This window comes from Peromyscus maniculatus, chromosome 23 (genome assembly GCF_049852395.1).
Source record: "Peromyscus maniculatus bairdii isolate BWxNUB_F1_BW_parent chromosome 23, HU_Pman_BW_mat_3.1, whole genome shotgun sequence".
NCBI classification, from domain to species: Eukaryota; Metazoa; Chordata; class Mammalia; order Rodentia; family Cricetidae; genus Peromyscus; species Peromyscus maniculatus.
In genome coordinates, this window is record NC_134874.1 from 30,012,397 (window position 1) to 30,027,575 (window position 15,179).

General features: G+C 45.4%; 2 protein-coding genes across 15 annotated transcripts in view; one reads left to right on the forward strand and one right to left on the reverse strand.

The window, feature by feature from the left end:
* Window positions 1-93: 93 nt before the first annotated feature.
* Lamtor4 (late endosomal/lysosomal adaptor, MAPK and MTOR activator 4) lies at window positions 94-4,134 on the reverse strand. Of its 2 annotated transcripts, XM_006971212.4 has the most exons (4): window positions 3,975-4,134; window positions 3,445-3,525; window positions 669-786; window positions 94-399 (listed from the first exon to the last, which is right to left on the reverse strand). In XM_006971212.4, the coding sequence occupies exons 1-4, from the start codon at window positions 3,975-3,977 to the stop codon at window positions 302-304; spliced, it is 300 nt and encodes a 99-aa protein (XP_006971274.1). In that variant the 5' UTR covers window positions 3,978-4,134; the 3' UTR covers window positions 94-301. The 2 variants fall into 2 exon arrangements, with proteins under 2 accessions (XP_006971274.1, XP_076416828.1); XM_076560713.1 differs by lacking the exons at window positions 3,445-3,525; window positions 3,975-4,134 and adding an exon at window positions 2,800-2,930.
* Window positions 4,135-4,229: 95 nt separating this feature from the next.
* The window catches only part of LOC102918621 (NXPE family member 3-like), a 33,882-nt gene continuing 22,932 nt past the window's right edge, over window positions 4,230-15,179 (forward strand). For 4 of the 13 annotated variants that reach the window (XM_042267673.2, XM_042267674.2, XM_076560710.1 and 1 more), the window contains exons 1-3: window positions 4,252-4,471; window positions 7,700-7,772; window positions 9,763-9,904. Coding sequence is in view for 3 of the 13 variants with exons in the window: in XM_042267671.2 (XP_042123605.2) it covers window positions 4,445-4,471; window positions 9,763-9,904 (169 nt within the window). In the remaining 10 variants the exon portion in view is untranslated. Of the gene's footprint in view, window positions 4,472-7,367; window positions 7,773-9,762; window positions 9,905-15,179 lie in introns of all 13 variants that reach the window. The other 9 variants (XM_076560706.1, XM_076560705.1, XR_013047702.1 and 6 more) reach the window with 9 other exon arrangements.

The following is a 15,179-nucleotide window of genomic DNA, read 5'->3' on the forward strand; positions in this document are numbered from 1 at the left end:
GACTGAGGTATGGCTATCTTCCTAGAAGGACCAAGACGGGCACAAAGGTGTGACCTCAGCCCCACCCAAACAAACCATTCTATGCACACGTCCTGAGCCCCAGAAGGGTTGGACTGCTGTTTATTACGCAGAAGGGAAGAAAGGAGGGGATGCTCTTGCCATGGTTTCCCTTTGTGTCTTGGGTGGGGGTGAGGAGGTGGCGAGCACAGGCCCAGTTCCAGCAGCGAGAAAGGTAGAGGACGGTGTCCCCCGTCACAGACCCCAGCGGCAGTCCGCTTCTCCAGCCAGCCCCTTCTGCAGCTCAGACATCAATAGGTTCCCGACCTCGGTTCTGCCTCTTTACCACAAACACCCTCTGTCCGGACACAGTCACCAGCAGCGTGTGTTCACCAAAGACCACTGGAAGGGAAGGAAGCAAAGTCAGTGGAACAGTGGCCTCCAGGGGGGTCACAGCAAAACTGGCTGAGATGGGAAAAAGGAGAGGCGGCTGTGAAAACCCTTCCTACCCCTATCACTCGGTTCTCATACTGGAGGATCTCAAACTGAGGGCAGTGGTTGAACCAGGGACCCCAGGAGGAACTGGGAGTCAGTGGGATGGAGCCAGATATTCCTCCCTAAGCAGAGAGGCCTCTAAAAGCAAACCCCCCGCCCCCCAAGCAGGAGCTCACCAGACAGGCGCTTGAAAGGGATGTTCGTGCCATGGTGCAGCCTGAAGCCACAGGCTGTGCTGACCAGCTCTGAGATGGTGCTGGCTGCCTGCTCATCGTTCTCAAGATCTCCAGATGACTGCATGTGCATGGAGGACGGTAGAGGCAAAAAGTGAGGGACCAGTGTTAGGAACAGATGTCAAGGCACAGGACCTCTGGCTCCCATACTTGTTATGGTCTCCCACAGTCCCAAGTTGCCCAGCACTGGATAAATTCTACCTGAAGCTTCTTTACGATGGTGTTGCCTTCCCTTGTGCCATCCTGTTTCTCACCCTGAAATGCCAGCCTTTACTTGTAACTCTGCTGATACCCATGCTGGGGATCAAAGCCTTAGGTATGTTCATCAAATGAACTATCACACCCCAGCCCCTCTAAGCAGGGGCTCTACCACTGAGTCACACCCCAGCCCCTCACTGGAGGATTCCAGGCAGGGGCTCTACCACTGAGCCACACCCCAGCCCCTCACTGGGGGATTCTAGGCAGGGGCTCTACCACTGAGCCACACCCCAGCCCCTCACTGGGGGACTCTAGGCAGGGGCTCTACCACTGAGCCACACCCCAGCCCCTCACTGGAGGATTCCAGGCAGGGGCTCTACCACTGAGCCACACCCCAGCCCCTCACTGGGGGATTCTAGGCAGGGGCTCTACCACTGAGCCACACCCCAGCCCCTCACTGGGGGACTCTAGGCAGGGGCTCTACCACTGAGCCACACCCCAGCCCCTCACTGGTGGACTCTAGGCAGGTGCTCGACCACTGAGCCACGGCCCCCAGCCCCTCACCTAGGATTCCTGGCAGATGTTCCACCGCCACTGAGCCAACAGTCAGTCTTTAAAGTCTCTACCTATTCCCAGTCTTCCCACTTGTCCTGTCTGTACGCTATGAAGCAGAAACACCCACTTTGTCTTGGAGACCTTCCTTCTGGCTACTCCTTGGGTAAATGATAGGACTACTGTCCAGACTTCCTCTGAACAATAGTACAGGCTGTCTCAACTTCTTTCCACTGTTTCTAAGTGAGCCCATTACTAGGCTTAGTTCCTTTTGCTCTCAGTTTCTCCATTTGTATATTGGGGTCAACAGGACCTATTTTATGGGCTTGTGAAAGTTTCATAAGAAAACAATGAGAGAGCATTATGTACCTACTTAATAAATGTTCTATATAACTGCTATCAAACTCAGTATCTACAGTCGGGCCATCAAAATTCCCCTTAGCTACCTCCTTGGTCAGCTTCCTTTCTCAATTTCTTATTTGTTCAGGTACCATAGTGTTTTCTGGTTTTTCCAGTTCAAAGTCCTGCTGCATGAGTACTTCAGAAAGGTAATATACACCCAGAAGTACTTTTATCTAATTATTACCAACATATATTAACACCTCTAAGATGTATTCTCTGGGCTGTGGAGATGGCTTAGTGAATAAGAGCACTTGCTGTACAAGCAGGAGGACCTGAGTTCAAATCCCCAGCCAGGCATGGCCACACTTGTAACCCCAGCACTATGGGGGCACAGACAGGTTAAATCACTGGGGCTCGCTCAGGGCTGCAAGCCTAGCTCCAGGCTCCGTGAGAGACCCTGCTTCAAGAAATAAGGCAGAGAGATAAAGCTGGACTCGTGTATCCTGCACTGGCCTCAGCACACGCATGGGCACACATACCTGTGCACACGTGTGCAAACACACACTAAAAATAGATACAATGTCTTCTGTCCGTGTTCCTTATTGCTACCAGTCTCGTTTCCTACCTAGATGACACTCCTCAAGAGTCTTGTCAAACCTTTTCAGTGACTTATGTTTTTTCTTTAAATAACCCTCAAAGATGTCAAAGCTAGCCACAGGAAGTCCTCCACTGTCAAGATTCTTACCACATCATCCTTCCTGCTCAAACCATTTCAACACAAACCCACACCTAACCCAGACAAGCACAGACAGGCTCAGGCCAGTATGTCCAGCTCCCAGCCCTGAGTGTTCTTTTTCTCCTTCACAACCTTCTGACCTTGCAGCTCAGCTCAACTTCTGCCTCTAAAGAAGTCTTGCCATTAAAAAAAAAAAAAAAAAGTTCTAGGGGCAGGTGAAATGGTTCAGAACATAAAAATGCTCACCTCAATGCCTGATGACCTGAGTTCAGTCCTCAGGACCCACGTGGTGGTGGAAGGAGAACTCACTCCCGAAGGTGCCTCTGACATTCACACCCAAATGTGCCCCCATGTGGGTTTTAAAGATACACCAAATAAAAACATACTACAAGTGACCAGTTGTCATCAAACTAATTGTACGACTTTAGAAAGTTTTTTTTTTTTTTTTTTTTTTAGGCAAGGTTACATGAAGTCCAGACTGGGAGTGAACTTACTATGAGGCCAAGGATGACCCTGAACTTCTGATCTGCCTGTCTCCGCCTTTCAAGGGCTGGTATTATGTCCCACCATGTTTGGTTTTATACAGTACTGGGGACTGAACCCAAGGCTTTGTGCGTGCTAAGCAAATTAACTCTCCGAACTGAGCTACATCCCCAGCCCTTTGGTAACAAACCTCTTATACCATAAAACAGGAGACTTGGGTTCCAGACATTTAATTACTGAAAGCTTACTATATGGCAAGCAGGGAGCCAGACAGAGGACAAAAATAGACAACTGGGAGAAACTGGGCAAGATTTGAAGGGATTTCTGGACCGTGTATCCCACAAGGACACATTCCCCCCACCCCCTGTCCCGCCCCGTGCGCGCACGCCTTGCTTTTCCACAACGCACCGCTAACACTGCACCTTCGCTCAGCACCAGGTAGCCAAGCTGGTCTGGGATTCGCTCCAGTCCCTGGGTCAGTGCGGACGTCTAGTGGGTAAAAAAGGCAAGGGGTGAGGAGCGTGACAGCCTTGCAGACCCATCTTCCTCCTGGATAGGGCCCTTCCAGACCCTCTAAATGGCTTGTAGGACTGAGTCTCCATCCGCGGTCACTAGTGGACCCCCAAGCTCTTCCACTTGTCAAGTAGGCGACCCAGGAGGCCTTCCTAGCCCCATAGACCCTCCTCGGGGCCCTTCTCACTCCAGTCCCCTTGTGCCCCGCCCCTTGTGCCATCTAGACTATTCCCCAGCCGCAGAACACCGGGTGGCAGAGCCTTCTCCAGCCCTCCCTGTCGCCTCCCTCCCATCTCCGTTCCCTCTCGGTCCCAGGGTGGACTGGAGGTGACAGCGGAAGGCAGGCCATAAGGGGGCAACCGAAGCTTGGGGAACGGGGACGCGGAACCCTAGGCGTGCACGCCCGCGCATGCGTCCCAACTCACCATCGCAGCCGTAGGTGCCGGGGGAGCTGTCTACCGGGTAGGTAGCTTCCGGCGCCAGGCTCGAGTCATGTGGTTTCACCAGCTGACTCTAGCCCAGCCCTTCGCCTGCCGATTGGAGGGCGGGTCCGTCATCAGACTTCATCAACCACTGCGGAGCGCCGCTTCCCGGACACACCCGTGGATTGGTTGCATTTCTCCGACCCGGGGAGAGCGTCGGAAGAGTCCGCGAGTTAGTGGGCGGGGCGGGGGCGGGGCGGGGCGGGGCGGGACACTCCCACCCTCCGGCTCTACGAATGTGCGCGTGTGCGCGCGGGTCTTCTGTGCAGAAACTAACGGAGTCTGGTGATGTAAGGGAACACTGCTTAGGTGTCTTGCCTCAACCTGAAATGAGAAACTAACATGAAAGAAAGACGATGGGTTGCATATGAAAAGCCGTTCACAATGTTACTCTTCTGTCTTGAGGTTTAAGAATGAAGCAACCCAAATATAACGAATGGGTAAGTCAAATTTGGGGCATATACTCAGTGGCCTAAGATGAACACAAGGGGATACGGTTCCTGTTGTGCCCTGGGCGCGAGATTCCCCCAAAGAGACCACCAGAGACACGAGCTCACCGAAATGCAGAAGCAAGGTTTATTGGAGCAGTTCAATCCCCGGGGCAGGGACCTCATCAAGCCATCCAACACAGTAGAGGCTGGAGGAGGTGCCCGCCCCTCTGCTCAGTTTTTAAAGGCAAAAACCACAAGGTTACATCAGTTAGGGGTGCTAGTACGGGTACAATTCTGATTGGCTCAAGTTTTAGGGGCTTTCCAGAATTTTTGTGTTATCTTACTTTGTAGTTTTGACTGGTTGTTTGTCAAACTTTATAGACTGTCTCCAGCATTGGGGCATCTGTGTTAATCAATTGCTACCAGTTAGTCCCTCACACATCCTGACTTTGTACTTTTGACCATCACCAGCATTGGGGCATTCTGTGGTTAATCAGTTGCTACCAGATGGCTCTTCAAACATCCTGACTTTGTCCTGGGACCTATGTCAGCAGCTCTGAGAATTTAGAAACTCAGGCCTGTTTCAAGCTGGGGTGAGGGGCTTGCTTGAAATGGGGGTTCTTTGGTTCTTCAGTCCCGACGTCCCGACGTACAGTGCAGCATGAGAATCTCGAAAACATGATAGAGATGGAGAAAGCAGGCTGGAGAGATGGCTTCAGAGACCACTCAGCTAAATAGCCAGTTCAAAGATAGTGTGAGGCCTGAGCTACCTGCCGAGACCCTGACCAACACACATATACACTTCTGGCAAATTCAGAAAAACTGGAAGCATGTTAGTGGCTGGTAGTGGGGCAAGAGAACATAGGGAGAGGCTGTTAATGAGACTTTTTTTGTTTTGTTTGTTTTTTGAGGGGGCAGGGTGACTGCACATCTTCGTGAATGTGCTGAAGTCACTGCATCCTACACTTTGAAACAGAGAATTTTATTAATTAATGTGTGAATTATACCCCGCCCCCCTTTTCAGTCCTGAGAATTATAGCTCAACAGTGAAAGTCCTTGGTCCCAAATCCTCCTGTTGTAGAAGCAGCAGCTGACTAGAGAAGAGGCATGTCTTTTAAAGTGAGGTGAGGCTGTGGCCATCACTTAAGTGCAAACACTTAACCTAGCACTCACAGGCCCCAACTTCAATCTTGATGACAAAAATATGGAAGAAGGACTGGCAAGATGGCTCAGCAGGCAAAGGGGCTTGCAGCCAAGCCTAATAACCTGAGTTCGATCACCGGGTCCCACATTGTGAAAGTAAACAACCAACTCCCACAAGTTGTCCTCTGACCTCCACCTGTGAGCCATGGCACACGTGGCCGCACACATACACGCATGTGTACATAATAAATTAATAAAAATAAAAGTATAATTACAATATAAAATTTAATTTAAATGGGTCTGGTAATGCATATCTATAATCCCATACTCAGGAGTGAAGTGGGAGGATCTTGAATTTTATTTTAAGGTAAATAGTGAGATTGTCTCTAAAGAGTTTTAAATTAGTGAAGATTGTCGAGAGAAAGTTATTCAGAGATGTTAAATATACAAGGCCTTCCCTGGCCTTAGACACTCATGATGCTTAGGAATAACATGGGGTTTTTTGTTTGTTTTTGTTGGTTTGTTCGATGTAGGACTTCATGTAGCTTAGGCTGGCCTTGGTTTCCTGACACTCTTGTTTCCACCTCCCAAGTGCAGAGGTTACAGCTGTGTGCTGCCACAGCTGGCTAGGGATAGCTTTGCATTTATTACTCAGAGCATTTTCATCTATACACATTCATCTAAAACTTGTTCATAACTCCATAATAGCCCCCACACACACACTTAATGTCCCTGTAATAGCTCCATGTTGTAGATGGGGGAAACGTAGAGGTTGAGCCTTGCTTCCAGGTGTACACCTGGCCAGTTGCCAGTTTCTACTCTCAATTTTCTGATGTCAAGGCCAATGCTTGTTCCTTTGCTCTCTGGACTGATTATGCAGTTCTTTAAAACTGCATTTTACCTTTTTAATCGCAAATGACTAAACCATCCAAGAACGGCTAGTATTCAGTGATCTAGAAGGAATGAGGGTCTAGAGAGATGGCTTAGTGGTTGAGATCATGCGGTGCTCATCCAGAGGACCTGTGTTTGGTTCCCAGCACTCATGCCAGGCAACCCATAAGCTCTTGCTGTAGGGGGTTTGGTGTCTTCTCTCTTCAGGCCTTTGTGGACATATATGCACATACATGCACGTGCGCGAGCGAGCGCGCGCGCGCACACACACACACACACACACACACACACACACACACACACATGCACACTTTTTAAAAAATAAGAATAATTTTTTTTTAAAGGGCAAATTTTTGTTTCCTTTCAGGCGTAATGTCAGACATAGTTATTAACACAGAAACTATCAGCAACACATAGAATACTGATTTTCAACTACAGACAGCCCATGCATTGACATGAATTACATTTCCTTTGACCTCAGAACTTCCTCCTGACATTTTTGTTAATGCAGAAGAACTCTTCGCAAGGCCCTGTTCATCATTCAGTACTGTTTCCTTTTGCAACAGCTTGGTTCACACTACTCATGTCAACATCAGAGTTTCTTGCTCTGCCAACAAGTGTGTATTCGGCATTTCCTGTGTACTAAACACTCTCCTTAAAATTGGTGGCGAGAGTAGTGATTTTCTCTGAGACAGGATCTCATGTAGGCCAACATAGTAAGAACTGTACATTGAAACTGGCCTTGACAATGAGTTTTTACTATAACAACAAAACCATGAGCAACAAATAGCACCCTGAACAAGTGGGATGTGATAAATGGGACTGAAATTAAGGAGACATGCCTGAGATCTCTCTGTGACGATCTTCTCAGAGATGTTTCACTGAAGAGTGGGCCCCACCTGAATGTGGGCAGCGCCATCTAGTGCACTGGAGTTCCAGACTGAATAATAAGGAGAAAGAAAGAAAGACCTTGTTGGAGGAGGTGTGTCACTGTGGGGGTGAGCTTTGAGGTCTCATATGCTCAAGCCACACCCAGTTTCTCAGACCACTTCCTGTTGCCTGTGAGTCAAGATGTAAGACCTCTCAGCTCCTTCTCCAACACCATGTCTGCCTACCTGCTGCCTTGCTTCCCACCATGGCAATAATGGACTAAACTTCAGAACTGTAAATGAGCCATTACAATTAAATGTTTTCCTTTATAAGAGTTGCTGTGAATGGATGGAACTAGAAAATATCATCCTGAGTGAGGTAACCCAGACTCAGAAGGACAAACAAGGTATGTACTCACTCATTAGTGGATACTAGATGTAAAGCAAAGGATAATCAGAGTACAACCCACAGATCCAGAGAAGCTAGGAAACAAAGAGGACCCTAAGAGGGATGCATGGATTACCTTGGGAAGGGGAAACACATGAGATCTCCATGAGTAAACTGGGGATGGGGGGGCAATAGAGGGGAGGGGATAGGGATGAGAACTTAAGGGAATGGGATGGTTGAGCTGGGGGAGGGACAAAGTGGGAGAGCAATGAAAGAGATATCTTGATAGAGGGAGATATTATGGGGTTAGGGAGAACCCAGATGCTAGGGAGGTTCCCAGGAATCACAAGGATGACCCCATATTAGACTACTAGCAATAGTGGAGAGGGTGGCTGAACTGGCCTACCTCAGTAATCAGATTGGTGAATACCCTGTCATCATAGAGACTTCATCTAGTAACTGATGGAAGCTGATGCAGAGATCCACAGCCAAGCACCAGGCCGAGCTCTGGGAGTCTAGTCGAAGAGAAGGAAGAGGGATTGTATAAGCAAGGGAAGGGTCAAGATCATGATGACGAAATCTACAGAGACAACTGAATCAAGCTCGTAGGAACTCGTGAACTTTAGACTGACAATTGTGGAACCTGCATGGGACTGGACTAGGCCCTCTACATACAGGAGACAGTAGTGTAGCTGGGTCTGTTTGAGGAGCCCCTGGCAGTGGGATCAGGACTTCTCCCTGGTGCATGAGCTGGCTTTTTAGAGCCCTTCATCTATGGTGGGATGCCTTGCTTAGCCTTGATACGGTGGGGAGGGGCTTGGTCCTTCCTCAACTGAATGTACCAGGCTTTATTGACTCCCCATGAGAGGCCTTACCCTTTTGGAGGAGGAGTTCGGGGGTGAGGCAGGGGGGCTGGAGGGAACAGAAGGAGGGATGAGGGGGATCTGTGGTTGGTATGTAAAATGAATAAAAATTTTTTAATTAAAAAAAAAAAAGAGTTGCTGTGGTCATAGTGTCTACTCAGCAACAGAAGCCCTAATGAAGACACTGGACAAGCATTTGGCCCACTGGGCCACATCCTCAGCCTATTTAACTATTCTTTGCTCTGTCCATGCTGTCCCACTTCATAGGTAGGCATTTCTTTTATATCTCTCTGTAAAATTCGCATAATACAATCCTTTTTATTTTCCTATTTGTTTCTTTTCTAATCCTAGAAAGGTAGTTTGGTCATTTTATAAGAGCTTTAGTTTCCATCTGGGCAGTGATGCACGCCTTTAATCCCAGCATTCAGGAGGCAGAGGCAGGTGGATCTCTTAAGTTCGAGGCCAGCTTGGTCTACAGAATGAGTTCCAGGACAGCCAAGGGATACACAGAAAAAAAAGTTTTAGTTTATTTTTTATTTTTTATTATTATTTATTATTATTATTATCTTAATTATGTGTGTGCTTGTGTCCACACACAGGTAGGTATGTGCACATGAGTGCAGGTGCCTATAGAGATCAGAGGCTCTGTATTTTTTGAGGCCCCTATAGCTGGAGTTAAAGGCCACTGCTGTGGGTGCTGGGAATTGAACTCTGGTCCTCTGCGAAACAACAAGTGTTCTTAACTGCTGAGCCATCTCTCCAGCCCTAAGCCTCAGCTGACAGATGGTGGCAGTGGGGTGAGGGGAATCCAAGAGTCCAACCTTGCCATTCAGCAACAAATATTCAGGAGAGCACTTTCCCACAGAAACCACTGTATTCATTTTTTAAAATTACATTTGGGTATTTGCTTGTGTATGTTTGGGGTGGGGTATATGTGTGGAGGTCAGAGAATAAGGGAATCAGTTCTCTCCTTCCATCATGTAAGTCCTGGAAATTGAAATTAGATCCCCTGGCTGATGGCAAGTACTTTTACCAACTGATCATTTTGACAGGCCCAAATCATCATATTGATATAGATTAATAGAAGATGAAGTCTTGGGGCTGAAGAGATGGCTCAGCTGTTAAGACTGCTTGTTGCTTTTGCAGAGGACCTGTGTTCAATTCCTAACACCTACGTGGTTGTTTATAACCATCTGTAACTCCAACTCCAGAAGATCCATTCAATGCCCTCCCTCTTCTGATGCCTGCAGACACCAAGCATGCATATGGTGCACATACATCCATTCAGGTAAAACACTCGCACATATAAAATAAGTAAATAAATCTTTAAAAATCTTTTTTTACGCCGGGCGGTGGTGGCGCACGCCTTTAATCCCAGCACTCGGGAGGCAGAGGCAGGCGGATTTCTGTGAGTTCGAGGCCAGCCTGGGCTACCAAGTGAGTTCCAGGAAAGGTGCAAAGCTACATAGAGAAACCCTGTCTCAAAAAAAAAAAATCTTTTTTTACAATGTAATATTTGGTATTTCTACAGTGAAACTTCAGAAACAATTCAAGTGCATGTGGACAAAAGAGAAATAAATTATTTAAAATAAATTATTAAAACAATTATTACTAATTATTAACATATCTCATCACACATATGATAATATTATTATGTATTATATTATATTTTATGTTATAATTAACTATAATTAATTATTAAAATGAAATTATTTGAAAAATAAGAGAAAGAGAACTAGATATTCTTTGACTGATGATTCTATTTCCCCTGTCATATCTTCAGTGCCAGAGATTCTCTCTTCCATCTCTTGCATTCTGTTGGTTATGCTTGCATCTGTAGTTCCTGTTCACTTACTCAGATTTTATATTTCCAGCATACCCTCAGTTTGTGTCCTCTCTTGTCTCAATTTCAGTTTTCAAATCTTGCACTATTTCCTTCACCTGTTTAATTGTTTTATCTTGGCTTTCTTCAAGGGATTTACTGATTTTTTCCAATTTTTTGTTGGTCTTTTTCTTGATTTCTTTAAGGGAATTTTTCATTTCTTTAAGGGAATTTTTCATTTCATTTTTAAAGACCTCTATCATCTTCTTAAAGTCATTTTTAGGGTTGATTTCTTCTGTTTATTCTACGTTGGGATGTTCAGGTCTTGCTGATGTAGAACCACTAGGTTCTGAATGGTGCCATATTGGTCTTTATGTTGTTGACTGTATTTTTGCACTGGTGTCTACCTATCTCTTTCTCCACTCGGTGCAAATGGTGTCTGTGTCTGATTGATACTCTTGGTCTAATTGGTGCTGATGGACTCTTTGTCTCGGGGGCAGATTTTAGTTTAATCAGTGCTTGTGGGTTCTGTCTCAGGGAACAGCTGCATTATCGGAGGGTAGTTGGATTTGGGAGGGGTGGGGCTTGTGGCTTACAGAGTCTGGTGGAGGAGGTGTTAGTCCAACCTGTCTGCAGGAGACCTGCTTATCAGCCTGAAACTAGGACTGCAATAGGTGGTGGTGTGGGGGCGGTCCAAAGCCTAGAGGCTGAGGTGTTCAGCTATGAGGACAAAGATTCACCTCTTAGTCCAACCAACACTAGCAGGCTCTGTCTCAGGGAGCAGTTGCAGTCTTGGAGGGTGGGTGGGATTTGGATGAGGTGGGGCTTGTGGGTCCAGGAAATTTGGGATACCATGAAAAGACCAAACCTAAGAATAATAGGGATAGAAGAAGGAGAATACCAACTCAAAGGCACAAAAAATATATTCAGCAAAATCAAAGAAGAAAACTTTCCCAACCTAAAGAAGAAAATGCCTATGAAGATACAAGAAGCTTACAGAAGACCAAATAGACTGGATTAAAAAAAAAAGTCCCCTTGCCACATAATAATCAAACCACTAAATATATAGAATAAAGAAAAAATATTAAAAGCTGCAAAGGAAAAATGCCAAGTAACATATAAAGACAGACCCATCAGAATAACACTTGACTTCTCAATGGAAACTGTAAAAGCAAGAAGATCCTAGACAGATGTTATGCAGATACTAAGAGACCATGAATGCCAACCCAGACTATTATACCCAGCAAAACTCTCAATCACCATAGACAGAGTAAACAAAATATTCCATGATAAAACCATATTTAAACAATATCTTTCCACAAATCCAGCCCTATAGAAAGCACTAGAAGGAAAAATCCAACCTAAAGAAGTTAGATACACCCATGAAACACAGGCAATAGAATATCCCATAGCAACAAATATCAAAGAAGGGAAGAACACTACCACCAAAAAAAAAATAAACCAAAAAAAAAAAAAACAGGAATTAACAATCACTAGTCATTAATATCCACTAATATCAATGGTCTCAAATCGCCTACAGAAAGACATAGGCTAACAGAATAGATATGAAAACAGGATCCATCCTTCTGCTGCATATAGGAAACACACATCAACCTCAAAGACAGACACTACCTTGTAGATGTAACCAACCGTCTTATTAAAATAAGAAACACAGAACCAATGTAAAAGAGAAAGCTGAGAGGTCAGAGCTCAGAGCTAAAATCTTACCTCCTGCAGTGCTCCTAGCTTCCCGAAAGAGAGCTACTTCCTGTGTGTCTGTCTTTAAATAGTTTTTCTGTTCTGCCTTCTCATTGGTTGTAAACCCAAACACATGACTGCCTCATCACTGCCTGTAAGTACCGCCCTCCAGGTCTTAAAGGCATATGTCTCCAATGCTGGCTGTATCCCTGAACACACAGAGATCTACCTAGCTCTTCTACCAAGTGCTGGGATTAAAGGCATGTGCCACCACCTCCACGCTCTTGCTATGGCTCTAATAGCTCTGACCCCTGGGGCAACTTTATTTATTAACATACAATAAAAATCACATTTCAGTACAATTAAAATACCACCATACTACCTCAGAGCAAAAGTCTGGGAAAAGATTTTCCAATCAAATGGACTTAAGAAGCAAGTTGGTGTAGCTATCCTAATATCTAACAAAAGGGACTTCAAACCAAAATCGATCAAAAGAGATCGGGAAGGACATTACATATTTATTACAGGGAAAATCCGACAAGATGAAGTCTCAATTCTGAACATTTATGCCCCAAATACAAGGGTACCCACATTTGTAAAAGAAACATTACTAAAGCTTAAATCACACATCAAACCCCATACACTAGTAGTGGGAGACTTAAACACCCCACTCTCACCAGTGGACAGGTCTGCCAGACAGAAACTTAACAGAAAAATAAGGGAACTTACAGACATTATGACTCAAATGGACTTAATAGATATTTATAGAACATTCTACATCTACAGAGCTAAAAAGAGAATTATCAAGAGAAGAATCTCAAATGGTTGAAAGACATTTAAGGAATTGCTCAACATCTTTAGTCATCAGCGAAATGAAAATCAAAAGGACTCTGAGATACCATCTTATACCTGTCAGAATGGCTATGATCAAAAACACTGATGACAGCTTATGTTGGAGAGGATGCAGAGCAAGGGGAACACTCCTTCACTGTTGGTGGGAGTGCAAACTTTTACAGCCACTTTGGAAATCAGTATGGTGGTTTCTCAGAAAATTGGGAATCAATTTACTTCAAGCTCCAGCTATACCACTCTTGAGCATATACCCAAGGAATGCACAATCTTACCACAAAGACACACACTCTACTATGTTTATAGCAGCTTTATTCATAATAGCCAGAACCTGGAAACAACCTAGATGCCCCTCAACCAAAAAATGAATAAAGAAAATGTGGTACATTTACACAATGGAGTACTATGCAGCCATAAAAAAACAATGATATGAAATTTGCAGGCAAATGGGTGGAACTAGAAAATATCATCCTGAGTGAGGTAACCCAGACTCAAAAGGACAAACATGGTATTTACTCACTCATAAGTGGATACTAGATGTAAAACAAAGGATAACCAACTACAGCCCACAGCCCCAGTGAAGCTCACTAACAAGGAGGACCCTAAGAAGGGACACATAGATAGGCCAGTGAAGGAGAAATAGATGAGACCTACATGAGCAAACTGGGGTGAGGGGGTTAACGGAGGGTGAGGGATGGGGGATGAGAACATAGGGGAATGGGAGGTTCAAGCTGGAACAGGAACAGAGTGGGAGAGCAAGGAAAGAGATACCATGATAAATGAAGACATCATGGGAATAGGAAGAAACAGGGTGCTAGGGAAGTTCCCAGGACTTCACAAGGATGACCCCACCTTGGACTACTAGCAGTTGTTGAGAGGGTGCCTGAACTGGCCTACTCCAGTAATCAGATTAGTGAATACCCTAACTGTCATCATAGAGCCTTCAACCAGTTACTGATGGAAGCAGATGCAGAGATCCATGGCCGAGCGCCAGGTTGAGCTCCAGGAATCCAATCAATGAGAGAGAAGAAGGATTCTATAAACAAGGGACATCGAGATCATGATGAGAAAACATACAGAGACAACTATCCACACTAATGGAAACTCATGAACTGTGGACCAATAGCTGTGGAGCCCCCATGGGACTGGACTAGGCCCTCTAGATATGTGAGACAGTTGTTTAGCTTGAACTATTTGTGGGGCCCCCAGGCAGGGGGATCAGGATCTGTCCCTGGTGCATGGACTTTTTGGAGCCCAGTGCCTAAGGTGTAACACCTTGTGCAGCCTTGGTGCAGGCGGGGAGGGGCTTGGACCTGCCTCAGAGTGTACCAGGCTCTGCTGACTCCCCATGGTAGACCTTGACTTGGAGAAGGTGGGAATGGAAAGTGGGTTGGGGGGGCAAGGCTGGGGAGTGGGAGGAGGAAGGAGGGGGGATCTGTGGTTGGTTTGTAAAATGAATAGAAAAATCTCTTAATAATAAATGTAAAAAACAAACAAAAAAAAGAAGTAAATGTCCACATACTGGAAAACAATTCTCATATCAAATGACTTACACCAGAACTACATTTATCAACAAAAATAAATCTTAAAACAAGTAGGGTAAAGGCAAGGCTTGTGGCTGCTGAAAGAACTTGGTAGGTAAGCCTGACAACTCATATAAAAAGAGCTGGTGCTGTGGCCCACATCTGTCATCCAGTACTGTTACAGAGAAATGGGGAGGCAGAGGGGGCAATCGTTCAGAAGTTCACAGGCCATCTAGACAGTAGAGAAATAAGAGAAACAGGGCCTCAACCAAATGAAAAGATAAACTGACTTCCCAAAGTTGTCCTCTGCCTGCCCCCCAACATACATGCTGTGGCAGATATACACATACACACCAATAATAATTAATATTGTTATATTTAAAGCAAGTTACAGAAGGAAAGATACCCAGTATAGTATCACCTGTTTATTTTGTTGAAACCAGGGAAAGACAGAGTGTGTAATGTATCTGTGTGTGTGTGTGTGTGTGTGTGTGTGTTATGATTGTACTTTAAGGATAATATAAAACTTATAGGAAAATCACAAACATCATAGTCATCTGACGGATGGGAGGGCAATCAAGGAATTAATTTTTTACACAAGTTTGAGGCATATGGAGAAAATTGCTGCCACTTGAATACGGCTACGTGGTAGGGACACTAAAATTTAGTTG

Bases quoted from the DNA above. Each gene is read 5' to 3' on its own strand.
- Lamtor4 (XM_006971212.4), bottom strand. The intron at 787-3,444 runs GTGCGTTGTGGA...ATGCACATGCAG, and splicing joins GCGAAGGTGCAGTGTTAGCG to TCATCTGGAGATCTTGAGAA. The intron at 400-668 runs GTGAGCTCCTGC...CTTCCCTTCCAG, and splicing joins CCCTTTCAAGCGCCTGTCTG to TGGTCTTTGGTGAACACACG.